We start from the raw sequence: 16,900 nt of genomic DNA on the forward strand, positions 1-16,900 counted from the left end.
TTAATAAAAAAAAATGAAAGAACAATCAACCTCGTCAAATGCTGCTAAAAGGCAGAGAAAATGAGAGAGAAAACGAACAGTTTGGCAAGATATAGACCGTTGGAATGTGGGAGGAGAGGTACAAGGAGGGGTAAATTAAATGACTAGGTGGTAAATAATCTGGATCCAGGAGGGAGAAGGCTGCGTTTGGGCAGGAAGGTGACCACTGGGGGAATCTCACTAGGGTGCATCAGTAACCCTTTTTGTGGGTGATTAGAATGACAAAATCTAGGGGCAAAACTCAGGTTTTAGAAGCAAGAGCAAGGGCTGTGTAACCAAACAGCACAGACCAAATCTGGGAATGAGTCACTGGGATTTGCTGGGCTCATGGAGCACGCTGTGTCTCAGTCCCAACGGAGCCTAAAATGCCCGTGTAGCTTCTGACCTACAGAGTTAATTTGCCTGGTTTGCTTAGCTGCTGTCCTTTCCAACAGGAGTCCTCCCTGAGAGCCCCCTCCCAAGAGTGTGCTATCAAAGAGGATGACATTCCGAACTAGAGGAGTGCCATTCTTTGAGCAAGAGGATAGGAGTAGAAAAGGAAATAAGGCATAAATCAATAATGACGATACAAAGCGGAAAGCAGAAAATGACATCACAGCAGTGTAGTTAATGGGCTTAGGGGAGACTTGATGAGGTCCCACTTGAGCAGGAACTAGAAGGAAGCAGAGATCTGGACCTGTGGTGACGAGGGCCCTCCTGTGTATTCCATTAGACTAGAAGGCCTGATGTTAAAGAAAGCTTCAATTTTGAGTTTGGAAAGGTAGGTTTGGGTGGAATTGCAGAAAGCCTGCATGTCAGGTTAAGGGACTTGGCTGTATTCGCTAAAAATGAGATCCCGGGAAGGGCTGTGAACTAGGAGACGCTGTGAGGATCAGAATGGTAAAAGCATAAAAGAAAAGTAATCAAGCATTCAGCTTAGAGACTGTAACAATATGGCCGGTGAGATGTGCTCATAGCATTCAAATAGATTATGTAATTTCAAACTAACAATGTGATAGAAGGGAATATACCCATCAGGGATTTTGTGAGAATAACTTTCTTTTCTTTTTATTTGGTTTTTGCTTTTTTTGGTTTGGACTAATATTCTCCTGGAAAATGAGGACCTGAAATGTCTTCCACACACCTTACCCCAACCTGACTCAGAAGGAGAAGGAGGAAATCCCTCCTTCTTTTTTTTAATGAAAAACTGAATTCTTCTCTCCAGCCTACCTTTTTGTTCTGGCTAGATGCTCTATGATTCTATAGGCCTGAAGCAATGATAATTAAATATTCAATTTCTGCAAACTGGAGTGACTAGAAAATATTATACTTAAAATCTCTGGTCACACCCTAATGCCATTTATATGAAGACATAAAGGAGGATATTATTCAGGACTGACCACAGCTTCCAGGGCCTAGAGGAGACTTGAAGGGTGTACGTCACACTTAATCAACCCTGCGAGTCCAAGCTTGAGTTTAGCTGCCTGGAAACTTAAAATTGTGTTTGCGGAACTGGGACAGGGTTTACCAGTTTGGATTGAGTGCCTGTAATAGAAGAAATATGTTCCCTTGCACACAATCATACAGGAGAGAATTCTATCTAGAAATACTATAAAAACAGACTTACCAAATTGGCCAAACCTTACTTGCCTTGGCCACTGATTCTGTTGTTTTTCAGTTTACATAGTGCATTTTCTTCTTTTGTTCACTCCTCCAAACATTGCCCTAAGATTTCTTTTTTTTTTTTTTTTTTTTTGAGGAAGACTAGCCCTGAGCTAACTGCTGCCAATCCTCCTCTTTTAGCTGAGGACGACTGGCCCTGAGCTAACATCCGTGCCCATCTTCCTCAACTTTATATGTGGGATGCCTACCACAGCATGGCTTGCCAAGCATTGCCATGTCCGCACCGAGGATCCGAACTGGTAAACCCCAGGCCGCCAAGGCGGAACGTGCGCACTTAACTGCTGCCCCACCAGGCCGGCCCCAAGATTTCTTTTCTTTACCTATCTTGTATTCCCATGTTGCCAAAAAAACTTCAGTAATTGTAAAATGCCTCTTTTGGGATCTAGAAGGCTTTTGGAATTTCATATCTTCTTAAAGAAAATAACACTGAGCTGCTAAGTAAGCAGAAGTTTAAAACTGACTGAATTTTTTTTCACAAGTATTTGGATATTACTTAAAATGTAATAACACCAAGACATCTAAATTATTTTTTCATAAATTTCTGGAAACTTTACTATAAAATGAAAAACTAGCAAGCCTTCAGAAACATTATTCAGCCAGGCAGAACTCCTCGTGCAGCTTCTCTTTTTTCCTTTTTGTATTTCTCAATAAAAAGTAAGCTCTGCACCAGAAAATGGCACCCTCAACCACCCGACACGCATCTCTGCACTTATAGAGAGATGGAACCACTGTTAAACCACTGAAACCTGATAGTATCAGAACTGTGGATAAATTGAAAAATGAAAAATTCCTTAGGGGGTATTCCAAATCAAAAACTACAACTTCAGGAATAGGATTCCTTGTAGGAGTTATGCCAACTTAAGACATACTGGATACATTCATTACCAGAACGCAGCTGACACAGCCATCAGCTATAAAGTGATTATCAACACAGCTTTGATCCAAGATTTCACTGCACATTTGCAAATCATTAGCAATTATCATGGGCCAACATGGTGGCTTATATTGTACTTTCTTGGAAATATCACTCCACCCCGGTCTGCCTTTCTCTTGCTCTTTCTCTCTATCCCACAGTTGTCAGTCTCTCAAAATGATTACCAAGAGGAAGACCATATGTCAAGTTACATATTTCTGGCTCATCTAGTATTTCTTCTTATGCCACCTTTATCATATTTCTTTGGAAATTGTCAAAATTAAATTATATGTTTCTTTTCCTTTACCACTTATTTTCCCTAAATTACGTGAAGAATATAATTTTCAATTTAAAAAGGGAAACATATCAAGACAAATAAAATAGATTTTTATCAAAAGCACATGTTAAGTAATAAGAACAGAGGAAAACATCTAAACATCTTAAAACTTTCAAAGCTGGGGGGAGAGGGGGACAGAGAGAACACATTATTTCTTGTCTTCAAAACAAATTATCTTGTGAACAATCATGAAAAGGAGGTTTAGAGGGTGCCATTTAGAAACTCACTGGAAGTGAGTTGTAGTTAAAACTCTGAACCCTAAGCTTCTTTTCTTATAATTGAAGATTTTGGAGAACATCTCATTTATCCTCAATATGAATTCCCTTAGACATAGAAAAATTCTTTGAAAAGAATCTTAGAATGGACCAATTTATAGAAAATCAAAAAATTTTAATCTGTATAACCATTTCCAAACTGCAAAACCAATGTTGGTGAAGAGAAAAACGTACAGGCCTTGAAGACATTTGGACCTTGCTTCTAATGCTCTGTCCCACTGCTTACTAAGTGTTTGAAATAGAGGTAATAACCCCCCGACATTGCTGGTCTGAGGATTACATGAGACAATGTCCATAAAATGGCTCCCACACAGAGTGTAAGATCCGTAGCTGGAACATGGTAAAAAAAAAGTCCTTCTCTTTCCTTCCATCCCCAACCCAAACCTCGTGCCCACCCATGAAGCACTACTTTAAAACTCCCCCAAATACATTTGCACACTAGGGACACAACAACAAATTGCTGTGTAAGTCAGAAACCAATTTATGAATAAATCACAGGAACATACCATTAATATTATTCTAATATTTTAGGATATCCTCAGATGATCTCAAAAAGGGGGGAAAGATGGCTATGATGCCTCACCAGGGCTCTTCTTGGATCTTCGTCAATGAGAGGACATTCATTACCAGGTAACTACATACCTGTATTATATGTAATTCTACTCACCAGTCGTTTGTGGATTATATCCTAGCACTATGTTATTCTAAACATTGTATATGATTCACAAGATTAGTAATATGAATCACCAGCTGAGACATTAAATAAGAAGTTGAATAAATATGTTCCTAAAGACAGATAAACCATAGGCTTTCATGGAATAATCACTCATATTTCATAAATTGTGGTCTAATTTCACTAAAAGCTAAATTTCTATTTTAATAGTTTCAGTAATTCTCAGGAGCAGCATTAAGTAAAGCTCTAAGCCTCCTCATAAATAATTTATCCAAAGAATTAGCCCAGGGTCCCAAAACAGCCTTGCCTGTCCTCTCCTCTCCCTCCCTCCCTTGCTCCTCAGGACACACTTCATTTTTATTGTTTCTTTTTTAATGTTAGGTTTTGCTCTATGGCCAACATCCACAGGTGTTTTCTTATACACAGCAAATAGCATCTCATGTTGGTTTGGGAATAATAGAGCAGAAATTGAAAACTATAAAAGTAAAGATGAGAACTGAACCTGGCTGAGCTAGCGCCGAAGCTGAGAAGGGGAAAGATGAAATGTTAAGAAAAAAGGCAAGCGACATTGGAACTTGACCCATATCTTACAGGGAAGAGAAACAAAGCCAAATAAATGATAGAGAGAAGCAGATCTAAATGATACAGGATTGGGCAATAGGAAAGAAGAAGGAACAAACATGGTCAAAAATGGAATTAAAGCCACAGCTGGAGGTGAAGCATGAAATATAAGAGGTGGGAAGACGAGATGAAGAAAAAGATAGAGGATTCACTTATTCATTCCTCAGATATTTATTAATTGCTCCCTGTGGACAGGTACTCTTGTGAACCCTGAACATTCAGCAATGTACCACACAAAATCCTCACCCTCATGGGGTTGCCTCCTAAAAGGAGATACAGACAATATGTAAGATACATGAGTAACAATATGTACTATCAGGTGCTGAAATGTATGAAGAATAAAAATAAAGCTGAAAGGGAATAATGAAAGCTGGGGATGGAGAGCAGGGCGGTTATGATTTCATATGAGATAGCCAGGGAAGGCCCCAGTGAGGAGGTAGCATTAGGGGAAAAACCTGAAGGAGGTGAGCTATCAAGATGTGCAGGTATCTGGCTGGGAGCATTCCAGGCAAAAGGGACAGCAAGTTCATAGCCCTGAGGCAGGTGCATGCCTGTAAGGATGGAGGAAGCCAGCGTGGGGAAGTGAAGAGGGAAGGACAATAGGAGGAGGTAAGGTCAGAGACATAATGGGGCCAGCATATGTAGGGTCTCATAGGCCATTATGAGACTTCAACTTATAAGATGAGAAATCGTTGAAGGATATTGAGTACGTGAGTGACAAGATCAGTCTGGCAGCTGCATTAAGAGCAGACTGAAGAGGGGACAAGAGTGAAAGCAGAGAAACAATCAAGAAGCTAATAGTCCAGGGTGGAAATGATGGTGGCTTAGACCAAGGTGGCAGCAGTGTGGGTAGGAAAAAAAAATGGTCAGATTCTGGATATATTTTGAAGGAAGGGACAATAGGATTTCCTGAAGGATTAGAACTGGGGTGTGAGAGAAAGAGAATAATCAAGGATGATTCCAAGGATTTTGGTCTAGAAGAATGGAGTTAACACTTCCTGATATTATAAAGATTACAGGAGGAGCAGGTTTGGGGAAGAAGATTGGGAGTTCAGTCCTGGATGTGTTACCTATGAGGTTGATTAAGATCACCAGGGAAATAAGTGTAAATGGAGAAGATTCAAGATCCAAGGTTAGAAAAGAGTGAATTGAAGAGGGAAAAGCAGGAAACAAGAAGGCGAGGCAGAAGTACCTTGGGTGAAAAGTGGGCAGAATGAAGGTGGAGGAACAGAGGAAGAGCAGGTAATATACTGGGTATAAGACACCACTTTGGGATGTCAAGGTACCTGAAGCACTAATGGAGATACAAGGAGAAGAGGGGAGTTGAGGAGACGGGAAATTGAAAGGAAAGACGGAGAAATTCATTTTTAAAAATATTAAGTACAGATGACAGACAATGAAGGTCAGAGAAGGTAACATCTACATAAAGCAAAAGGTAAAAAGGATAGAAAGAGAGGGGTAAGAGATGGACACAGTGACAGGATGGGCATTGTTCAGAGAACCTGAAAGATGACAGTTTAGGAAGAGGAAAAAGGTGAAGACAAAGGTGAGAGAAGGATGTGAGTGATCTGCCACAGACGCAGGCAGTGAGGTTCAAGGTAGCTAGATGATGGAGAACATGGGAGAGGTTGTGAGTAAAAGGTTAAGAGGCTCACGAGAAGAAGGCTCAGGAGGTGAAGGACAGCGTGAGAGCCCAGGACAGTAGCGGGAAGGCCCCCCTACCACATTTGCCTCCTCCCAAAGGAAATTATGGAAAGGAAGAGAGGTGTTTCCAAAGACAGTAGCCTGGGTTTACACGAGTGTTCCTTTTTGCCGATCTGCCTTCTGTGCAGTGTAAGTTTAACCAACTAGGAAGACAAATTGACCACACTGGGAGGGAAATTCCAAGAATAAAAAGTACACAACATAAGAGAAGAATGTATGATCACATGTACATATTTTCCTATTATTCCACTCTGCGTGACTCAGTTCAGTTCGTGAAATCATGATTCCTGTCTCCCCACCCCCGACCAGTACATGGCCTTTCTCACTCAAACCTTTAGACGTAAACCCTTAGGATCAGATTACACTCTAAACAGGAACCAGGTAACCCAACTAGCAATCCACAGTCCCCTGTCTGCACTCACTGGCATCTCCATGAACGAGGACCTCTCTTTCCTGACAAAACCTCAAGACAGATGCCATAGAGAAGCCCCCATGCCCTCCCTAACTCTTGTCTGCTCTTAAGAATTCTTAGTCTTACCAATCCCCGCTATTTGTACGCATGTGTTTCTCTTTATTCTCCAGGTTCCTCCTGGTTCTTGAAGCCTCAGTTTCTCTAGAGCAGCTTTCTGCCACCTTCCTGGAGCTCCTAGGTCTGTTCTGGATTGATTTATGTCGATCTCATTTGTAGCCATGACCAGCCAATGGTAACTTCTCATCCTGGATCACCGCATTCCTTTCTTTTGTTGGTCTGTGTAACCACAGTATGAAAATCAAGAATTTTCACTGAAATAGACACTTATTCCATATCCTGGTAGTTACCAGGTCAACTTTTGTTTCCTTTGTACCATGTTATAGTTTCCCAGTCTCAGCGCCTCTCTTTTCCCATGAAATCCTCCCTGAACTGCAGTAAGATTATAATTAGCCTGTTAATTACTTGGGTGTTTGCTCTTTTAAAATATTTATTTCCTAATTATGAAAGTATGATTATTTTGATAAATTGTTATATTTATAAATTTATAATGTATGTAGTTATATAAGTATAAAAGCTGAGAAAATAAACATGTAGATTGAAAGAATAAAAATTATCCATAATCTCACTAAGAAAAAAATACACTGTTTAATTTTGTCATATTCTCCATCTTCTCAGGATTCTGTTTTACGTAGTTGAGATCATACTGTATCCTGTTTTACACACCTGACATTATATTACAGATATTTCCCCACACCATTAAAAAATTTTCTTAAAGATGATTTTAATGACCTTGTAGCATTCAATGATATAGAAATGTGATAATATAATCATTCCCTTAATTTTGATCTTCAAGATGGCTCCCATTTTTTTAATACACGAGGGCCAGTTCACAGAAGTGGAGTTACTGGATCAAAGCATACAAATAAATTTAATGTTACTGCTACAGATTAACTTTCTAAAAAAGTTTGATGAGTTTTCCTTCCCACCGACAGCTTAAGGCCTCCTGGCCTGTCTTTATTGTTTCATACACAGATATTTGGTTTCCTGAGGTAAAATGTAAAGCCTGTAAGGGTAAGACCTAAGCATCTTTTGCATCCTGTTTCCCAAGGTGGGGTACCTAGGCGACTTTGGTACCTAAGAGGATTTTAGATGAAACATAAATGATTGTTTGTATTTGAACACTTACAGAAAGTATTAGGAAAATATAACCAGCAAATTAAATCTTTAATTTCACAAACATTATCACTCAGGACAAATAAAAACTTACTTAAAACAGGAGTCAATTGGAAAAATACTAAGGGACATCAGATGACACTTGGAGTTGGCCAAAATCACGAAGCAGTTTGTGACTAGTTAGGTTGAACAGCACTGCTGTTGCTCAGCTGGAATGTATTAATCGTTTCCTACATAATAGCCTTAAAGTCAGCAAATCTCATGAAACTACATATGATCAACAAAATAAGAGGCGTTGATATTAATAGCGCAGTAAGCAATATAACATTTATGTCTTACTACTTGATGAGAATTCTCTGAGTTTAGAAACTTCCCTGGGTGAAAGGTGTTGGCCTAAGTTAGCTTCATGCTCAAAGGACTGAGATTCCAGTTTCTGTTTCATTGCCTGGGGTCATCACTGCTCTGTTGCTTCGCATGGTAAATATTCTAGTGAGCTGAGTTTTAATGATTCCATATAGTTGTTTTCAAAGTGCTTTCATTTCGGGTTGTAGGCTGAAATCAGGGTGCTTTAATGCCAACCTCGTATTTGCAAAAGGTTCAAATCCAGTTTTAGAATGCAGATCTGATTTCACTCTCAGAACCTGTTAGACTTTTTTTCTCCTTAGGAATCTAATACAAACCCTTGCAGGCTGCAGCTCTTCCAACAGCAGCCCACGGAGCACGTGCGCATTCCTGTCCTTAGTAGATAACTTTAATTAGCATGATGTAATAAATTTTAGCAGAAGTGCATTATTCCAAACAGTTTCTTTTTCCAAGCCTGTTGACTGGCACCTTTTGCTAAAACAAAGGCGCCAGTCACCTGCACCTCTGAGCACAAATTCAACACAAAGAGCCAGTGTCCCGCAGGCTGCTCTTACCTGGCTGGAAGAGCCAGAGGACAACGTTTGCCCAGGTCCCACGGTCAGGGTTTTCTCTTGATCAAAGGAACTGGAGCAGACACTGTGTGCCTCTGTGTGCCCTGCAGATGGGTTTACAGAGAGAAGCCGCCACTCTCTTGAAGACTGTTGGACTCTTGTATTTAATAAAGGACAAGAGAGCCCTCTCTGACATGTTTGGATAAGGAGTCAGGATTTTAAAATAAGCCAGAGGCAAAAAGTTTGAGACACGTTTAGAACCACCTCCTATAAAAATGAGAAATTTTTTTCCAATGTGGGGATTTTTTTTTAATTTATTTTAAAATTCCCACTATTTGATGACCTAGTAAAAATAACATAAACTTTCATTATGAGAAATTGGATATCATATTTGCTACTATGTCACCAAAAGGTCAATAATATCCCCCCAGATATGTGAAAAGTTAATTTATTAAGCTTTCTTTATATCAGATATTTTTCAATAAGCATGTATTGTCAACAGTCATCAAGCTTCTCAATATGACTGTTATTCCCAATAAAATTTATTTACTCCACTTTTACCTATTTTATCACTTCAGTCTGTTAAAAGCAATAAGGTCATCTGTTGGTCCAAGATACACTGAAAATATTTCAATAAAAAGTCTGATAAAATCAAAATTCAAAGACTCTAGAAACATGTTAACCAATGGAATTTACTTGAATTTCTGGATGTGTTAGCTCTACTCGTGAAAGATTTGTTTCCCCTCTAAAAATAGGTCAGGATTCAGTTTTCTATATTTTATTCCCTAAACAAATAATTACTGAGAGCATACCATAAGCCAAAAGCTGTCCTAGAACCTGGGGAATGGGATTTTGAGCTAAAACAGACAAGAGGAACCTGAAGCTGCAGATCTCCGACCCGTGCCTTCATCAGGATCACTGGAGGCTTGTTAAACCAAAGCTTGCTGGGCCCCATGCCCGGAGTGGCTGATTCAGGAGGCCCGGGCTGGTGTGAGGATTTGCACATCTCACAAGTTCCCAAGTGGTGCAGAAGCTCCTGGTCTGGGAATGGCACTTTGAGGATCACAGGTCTACAGGCCTGGTAACAAACTGAGGTGAGTGTTCAGAAGGAAGGGAACCCAGTTTTATGAGAGAATAAGGACCTAGCCTAAGCAAGGGCCCTCCAGAGTTCTGAATGAGGAGGGAGCTAATGAGTTTAAGGGAGTGAGTGGGAGAGCATTCCTGACACAGGAAGTCTGCCTGAAATCCTTATGGTCAGAGGGAGCACAGAGTTCCAGCAAGTGAAAGGGACCCAGTGTGGATTAGGCGCAGGACACAGGGAAACGCATCCCTTGGAAGGATGCTAAAGAGGAAGAGAGACCAAGCAGGACTTTATCTGCTATGATAAGGATTTGTAGTTTTTATCCCAAGAGCAATGGGAAAACATTTAAGGATGTTAAGCAAAGCAGATGATATGATTAGATATGTTCTATATACTCTGTATAGAGTGTAGAGAATAGATGGAGGATACCCAGAAGAGAAACAAGGAGGTTGCTTAATATATTTTTTCAACTGTAAGGAGGATCAGTGGTCAGAGTCATGGCAGCATTACAGAAGAGCGAGGTGTGAGCCTGTGTGTGTCGGGAAAGCTCCTGTCATTGGCTCATGTTCATGCAGACAGCCCTGAGGATCACTGACCACCTGTTGTGTTTCAGACACTCTAGTAACAATCCCATTGATTCAAAAGGCTGAAGACATGTCAGTAAAATAACTGAAAGACTTCATTAATAGAATAGATAGATCATTTCACCATCCCCAGGGAACAAGGGGCATCAGACTGTGAAGTCAAGGTATTCATCCTCAACAAGCACAAAAGGCCCCAGCTGTTCATACACAAAGGGTGTTATTTTACAGCCAGCCTGCATCTGCTCTAATAATGACTGGTGTTGCTTGGCACACCTGTGTTTACTTTCCAACCGGCTTAAAAAAAAAAAAAATCTGTAAGGCTTGTATTAAAAAAAAAAACCTGAAGTGAAAGTTTAACTCATGGGAAAATGAGAAGCAAGATCCCAATATAAGCTAGATACCAACCTAATTGCTTCATTCCCTCATCTTTATACCCAGCCCAACAGCAAGTCCAATCAACTCCACCTCCCAAATCCAACCACTTCTCACCATCTAGTCCAGGCCGCCGTTATCTCTTGCCTGGACGCCTGCAGCAGCCTCCTAACTGGGCTGTCTGCTTCCATTCCCTGTCCCTACTGTCCATTCTCTCCCAGCAGTCAGGATGTCCCTTTACAATGCAAGTCACAGCATCCTGCTTGAACCCTTCGAAGGTTCCTCTTGCAGATTCTCTGCCATAGGAATCTGTAAGGCCCAATGTGATCTGGCCTGGAGGACCTTTAGAACCTCATCTTGAACCACTCTTCCCTTCCGTCTCCCCTTCAAACATGCCGAGCTTACCAGGATGTGGCATTTGCATCTCTTGGTTGGGACAATCTCCTTGACTCTTCATATGGCTGGCTCCTTCCCATTGTGGCGGTTTCAGTTTAACATTTCAGGCCTCCTGATGACCCTTTCTAAAATGTCCTCTTCAGTTCACTGCTCACATGATCCTGTTTTATTGTTCTCACAGCACCTATCTGTATGTAAAATTAGCACATTTCTTTATTTGCCCTTTTGTTTTCTTGTGTCCTTTTCCTCCAGAAAGTCAGTCCCATCACTGCAGGCTCTCACTGGTTGTATACATTACAGTACCCCCAGCATCTATTACATTGTCTGTTACATAGTAATCCCTCATTAAATTTTTGTTGATTATAAATGAGTATGGGAGCAGCCAACCTCAGAGAACTAAATCAGGACCTTAGCATTTTGACTTGATATGTGTTAGCCTTAAATACTCTTTTATATCTAGAGGCAAGATAGTTATCTTCATCAGCGCTCTACTTTAATGTACATACAAATTTCCTGGGGGTCTTAGTTAAAATACAGATTCTGATTTCTGACAAGATGTCTCCCAGGTATTCAGACAATATTTGGATAGAAACAGTCACTCTTAAATCCTGTGATAGGCAGAATAATGGCCTCCCGAAGATGTCTACATCCTAATCCCCTGAACCAATGAATATGTTACATTACATGGCAAAAGGGAATTAAGGTTGCAGATGGAATTAAGGTTGTGAATCAGCTGACCTTTAAAATAGGGAGATTATCCAGATGGGTCCAATGTAATTACAAGGGTCCTTAAATGTAGGAGGGGAGGAGAGCTATGTGAAAAGAGTCAGTGTCAGAGTGATGCTATAGAGAATGACTCTATCGCTGTTGCTGGCTTTGAAGATGGCAAAGGGAGCCAGAAACCTGGGAATGTGGGCAGGCTCTGGAAACTGGAGAAAGCAAAGAAATGTATTCTCCCCTAGAGCTTTTAGAAGAAATACAGTCCTGCTGACACCTTGATTATAGCCAGTGAGACCTGCATTCTGACCTACAGAACTGTAAGATAATTTGTGCCGTTTGAAGCCCTGAGTTTGTAATAATTTTTTACAGCAGCAATAGGAAACTAGAATAAACCTCCTGCCAAGGAATATGACGGGACAGTGTTCTCCAGCCCCTTACTTCAGTAATAGAAGGAGGAGGAGCAGAAGTGTTAGTAGGCCGGTTGTATGTAACTATTTTAGTTTTAATTGAAATGACCACTTATTTCAACCTGTAATCTGCCAGTAGAAAGATTCCCCTTCCCATAAAAGAATAATATCACCTTCATCTCAGCACCTTAAGACCTAAAAGACTGGATCTCAAAGTGTGGTCGCTGGACTAGCAGCATCAGAATCACCTGGGAACATGTTAGAAATGCAGATTCACAGGACCCACCCCAGACTTAAGAAGAGATTTTGGGGGTGCCACTCACAATCTGTGTTTCAACAAGCCCTTCAGGTAATTCTACCAGCTCCGGTTTCAGAACCCCCTCTCTAACATAAACATGTACCGTTGTGTTTTATGTCCTCCAAATACACTAGAGCACACAATTTTTCTGTAGCTTTCAAACAATATTTTCCTGGGCACTAAATGTTTCTTTATCTGTTCTGTCCAAAACAATCAGCTACAACAGGAAACAGACTATTTCATCAAAGTGGAGGTAGTTTCAAGTCCCTACTTCAGATTAGAACAGAAATATAAAAATCGGTACTGGTTTGTAAATAGTCTTAGGCTGTGCTCCAGAAACCGTACTTCTCTGCGTTTCAGGCCGGAGAAAGAACTTACATTGCATAGGCTTCCCTCCTTCTTTCTTTCCTTTCCACAAACTGCTTGGGCTGCCCCTAGGAAGTCAGCTGCATGTGATAACAGAAACCATGGTCTGATATGGAAGCAGCTCATTGCAGCCGCCAACTGGACTAGTAGGTTGTGAATTTCTTTTAAAAAACCTTTTTCATAAAAGTCTTTAGAAACCAAACCATAGAGGAAAAGGAAGTAGATAAGTGTCTCCCTTCATGAGGTTGTTGGAAAGCATGCTAGTTTGTAAACTATCAAACTGATATTTACCCTTATTAGGGGATTCTCTTAAAAATCGGGTACCAGATCTGGAGCACATTCCTGTTTTCTTCAGAGGCACTAGCATTGTAGTAAATGATACAATCCTTCTTTGCCTCTCCCTTTTTATCTTCTCTTCCATGTCCTATCAACATCTAGTGATGTTGTTCTGAGTAGCTAAAGCTCTTCTCTTACATGGTGGCGTTCTCATAATCAAGAAAACATTTTGGGTGCTTTCCTTTGTTTTGTATCTGCTGACTAGCCATCACTTCAAATTTCTTTTTAATACTGTGAAATTATTCCTTAACCTTTAATCCTTTTGCTCTTACCTGAGTTCTAGGACTTGAGGACTTGAGAGAAACTATCGCTTCTATCAACTAAAGCCTCCAGGGCCACTTTTTACAGGGGTCATCTTGGAAAGATGAATGCCCCAGAAAATACGAAAGTCACAAAATGACCAAAAGCAGCCAGAGGGTGGTTATGTGGTAGAGGTGAGACAAGTCTGGATATATTAACTTGTTGATTAGATTACTAATGGGTTTCATGAAATTCCCGGGTCCTTTTTATTACCCTTTGTTAGCGCTGAAGAGGGAGTTAGAGTCTTAGGATAGAACTGCTTGGAAGAACAAGGCCGGCAAATCACAGACACTATCATCCCCACCACGAGCAATAATTAATGATATTTTAGCAGAGTCGCTAGAAATGTCGGAAACGCTTCCTGATCCTAAAAGGGCAGCCCCTTCAAAGGAAGTCGGGAGAGTTAGACAAATTTGGAACTCCCCTATCATCACTTAGGACTTGCATTTTTACTTCAATCAAGATAGCCCTCTTCTCCCCGCTTCTCACGTTTCAAACTGTGGAACCCAATGCCTTCCTTTGCAATGGAAATGTGAATAACCTACTTTGCTGGCTGAGGAAGGTCTCTATGCAAAGGTTGAAAGGCAGTCTTCTTTCCTCATCGTTTGAGCCAGGAGATGAGGCCAAAGAAAAACAAAAAGCTACTGGAAGTTGACCACTTATGAAGAGGGGCTACAGAAGTTTGCAGTGTTAATTCCGGGATTAAAGTTGACAACAATGAAGCATAAAGAGGGTTAAGAGAATTCCGCTACTGCTGGCAGATGTCAGTAATACAGAATGGTAGTTTGTCTTGGCAAGTGGCTTAATGATAAGGGTCTACTTATTCTTTTCTATTGTCCTCGTATTTCCTGGTTCCACTTTTCCAAAAATATACAGAAGTTTATATTATGTCTTTATGAAGTAAAATTATGAACATTATGAATGTACATGCGCTTATTATATAGAGTTTGGAAAGTATATATACAGAACCATAAAACATAAAATAAAAAGTTACAACCTTAGTTCCCAGCAAATGAATTATCTTCACATGTTTAATTCATAGTTATTCTATAAAAACATGAAGTTTTGAATCCAGTTTTTTAAATCTGACATGAAATTATTAATCTCATTGCTAAAATTTAACTTTATGAACCAAGTCTGTGGGGGCGGGGAGCTAAATGGATTAAGAGAGCAAGTTAGCATTTTTATTCTGCCTCAATTTTTCATCTCTTTGAAGAGACTCTTTCAAATGCTTTAGGTTTCTGCTCTTAAACACGGCGACATGCACAGCGGAATGTTGTTTCTAGTGCTGCTGTCACAATGCAATTCGGTGGCTGCCTGATTTGGAGCCTGAACATTTTTCAGAAAGTCTCCAAGGGACAGAAGTAACACAAATTCGGGAAGCTTGCCCATAGCCACACATGCCTTTGGCTACGTTGGGTTGTGTTTTCCTCTGAAGTTTACTTTTTGTCGTGTGGTAGTCTTTGGGGTTTGTGTTGGGTCACAGGGTACGACAGCATCTCTAGTTTGCCGTTAGTGGGTCTGAACTGTGAGAATCACTTAAAGAGTGAGACAGGGTTTTTTGGTCTCTAAGAAAGGGATCGGCTATCCACTTAATTATGCTGTATATCATAACTAAAACAAGCGAGTACTCTTATTACAGCTAATATTTGACATCCATTCTATCTATGGATGCAGAGCAGAACTCAGTTCCACCCACCGTGCTGTCCCACGTCCATACATATTTCAGTTTTATAAAAATCAAATAAAAATTGTTTCTTCCAGCCAGCTAAATAGCATGATAAGATTGAGGAACTCATTTCTTGCTAAGTCCATTATTCATGGCAAACGTCAGAGTGTGGGTAATTCCCATCTGCTGAGCAGCTGCAATTCAGGCCACAGAGGGCAAAGTACACCTAAGCTTTTTGCAGTTAACTCTGGATCCACTATTACTCATTAAAACCGAGCAGGGAGCCTTAAAGGAACAGGAGCCCCGGAATCTCGTCTGCATCCTGCCCCTACACCTGTCACCCCCATGTTAAGTCTCTCCCTGGCTAGCACTCTTCCAGACACTGTAATTCCATCAGTGTCTACCAGGATGCTCTCTCTGCACTGCCAATGCCCAGTGCCAGCTCCTGTCCTGGGGAAGCTTATGGTTCTATGTGTTCATTTAGTTAGAAGTCCAGTTTATATGGAAGTTTACCATTCCTTAGTTTTGTAAAAACACTATCCATATTATACACGGTGTGATGATACTCCAAAAAAATCCTTGTTATATATCATGATGCAATATTTCATGTCCCAAAAACCAAGCTCTTAGCAAAACAATTTCTTATGTATCACACATAAGGTGTACAGGCTGTTTGAACCTTGTGTTTGCTTTTTGGGGATCCCTGTGGCTTTTAGACATCACAGATTTGTAAACTGAGATGATTGGATATGGAATCCGTTTCTCATCATCTGTTTTATAGCTTTGTTAGCACTACTGAACAGTCTGTGCTCAGCAGTCTGGTCTAGACTGGCTGGGGAACTCTTTGGAGGCTAAGAGGGAAAGGTGCACAGATGCTTTTTTCCTTTTTCGGCTGCGGTGGAGGGAAGTCCATATGTAACATTTAAGTGGACCCTAAAAAATCTGTTACAATTACTTACCATTTACGGGTCACAGTGTATCTTAAATCAGTGTCCCCGCTCCTGACTAGGGACTGCCTAGATAACGCTTTAGTGATTATCTTTGGATCTCCTAAACCATACACTCCCTGTACCTATTTTAGGTCCCTCATAGACTTTAGATCCTCCTATAGATGTGGGTCATTTGATCACCTTTCCGTGGAACATCGCTTTGTTGCTGCATCTCTACCCTAACACTGTTGCAATGGTCCCACTTATCTTGCTGCCTCCATCTTGTCTTATCCTGAAATGTGTCTTCCATAAGCCCCCTAGTGGCTCTTAGCATCATCATGTCTTCTCTTGCCTAGAACCTTCGGTAGCTGCCCATTGCCTGCAGAGTGAATTCTAAGCTTCTTAAAATGGTTCTGGATGGTCCTGCCTGCTTCTTCAGCTCGTTGCTCACCACTCCCTATTTTACTCGTTATTTTCTTAGATCCTAACTCTTTAACCTTTCTCCACAAAAACTCTAGAAATAGCTATACATCCTCGTTAATGTTTTCTTTGCCTGGTAAGCTCTTCACACTCTTCTTGTTTAATTCTTACACTCCAAGGTTCACCATAGGTAGCATCAATTCCTTGAAGCTCTCACCTACCCTCAGAGCACGACTGAG

The 16,900-nt window shown here is 40.6% G+C and overlaps 1 protein-coding gene across 14 annotated transcripts in view; it reads left to right on the forward strand.

Annotated features, from left to right (window-relative positions):
• Positions 1 to 16,900, forward strand: part of RASSF6 (Ras association domain family member 6) — a 71,675-nt gene that overhangs the window by 26,793 nt on the left and 27,982 nt on the right. For 10 of the 14 annotated variants that reach the window (XR_011538683.1, XR_011538685.1, XM_070614660.1 and 7 more), the window contains exon 2: positions 3,758 to 3,856. The exons of the other annotated variants lie outside the window; for them this stretch is intronic. Coding sequence is in view for 5 of the 10 variants with exons in the window: in XM_070614660.1 (XP_070470761.1) it covers positions 3,792 to 3,856 (65 nt within the window). In the remaining 5 variants the exon portion in view is untranslated. The remainder of the gene's footprint in view (positions 1 to 3,757; positions 3,857 to 16,900) is intronic. 14 annotated transcript variants of the gene reach the window in all.

Source organism: Equus przewalskii, chromosome 3, assembly GCF_037783145.1.
Source record: "Equus przewalskii isolate Varuska chromosome 3, EquPr2, whole genome shotgun sequence".
NCBI classification, from domain to species: Eukaryota; Metazoa; Chordata; class Mammalia; order Perissodactyla; family Equidae; genus Equus; species Equus przewalskii.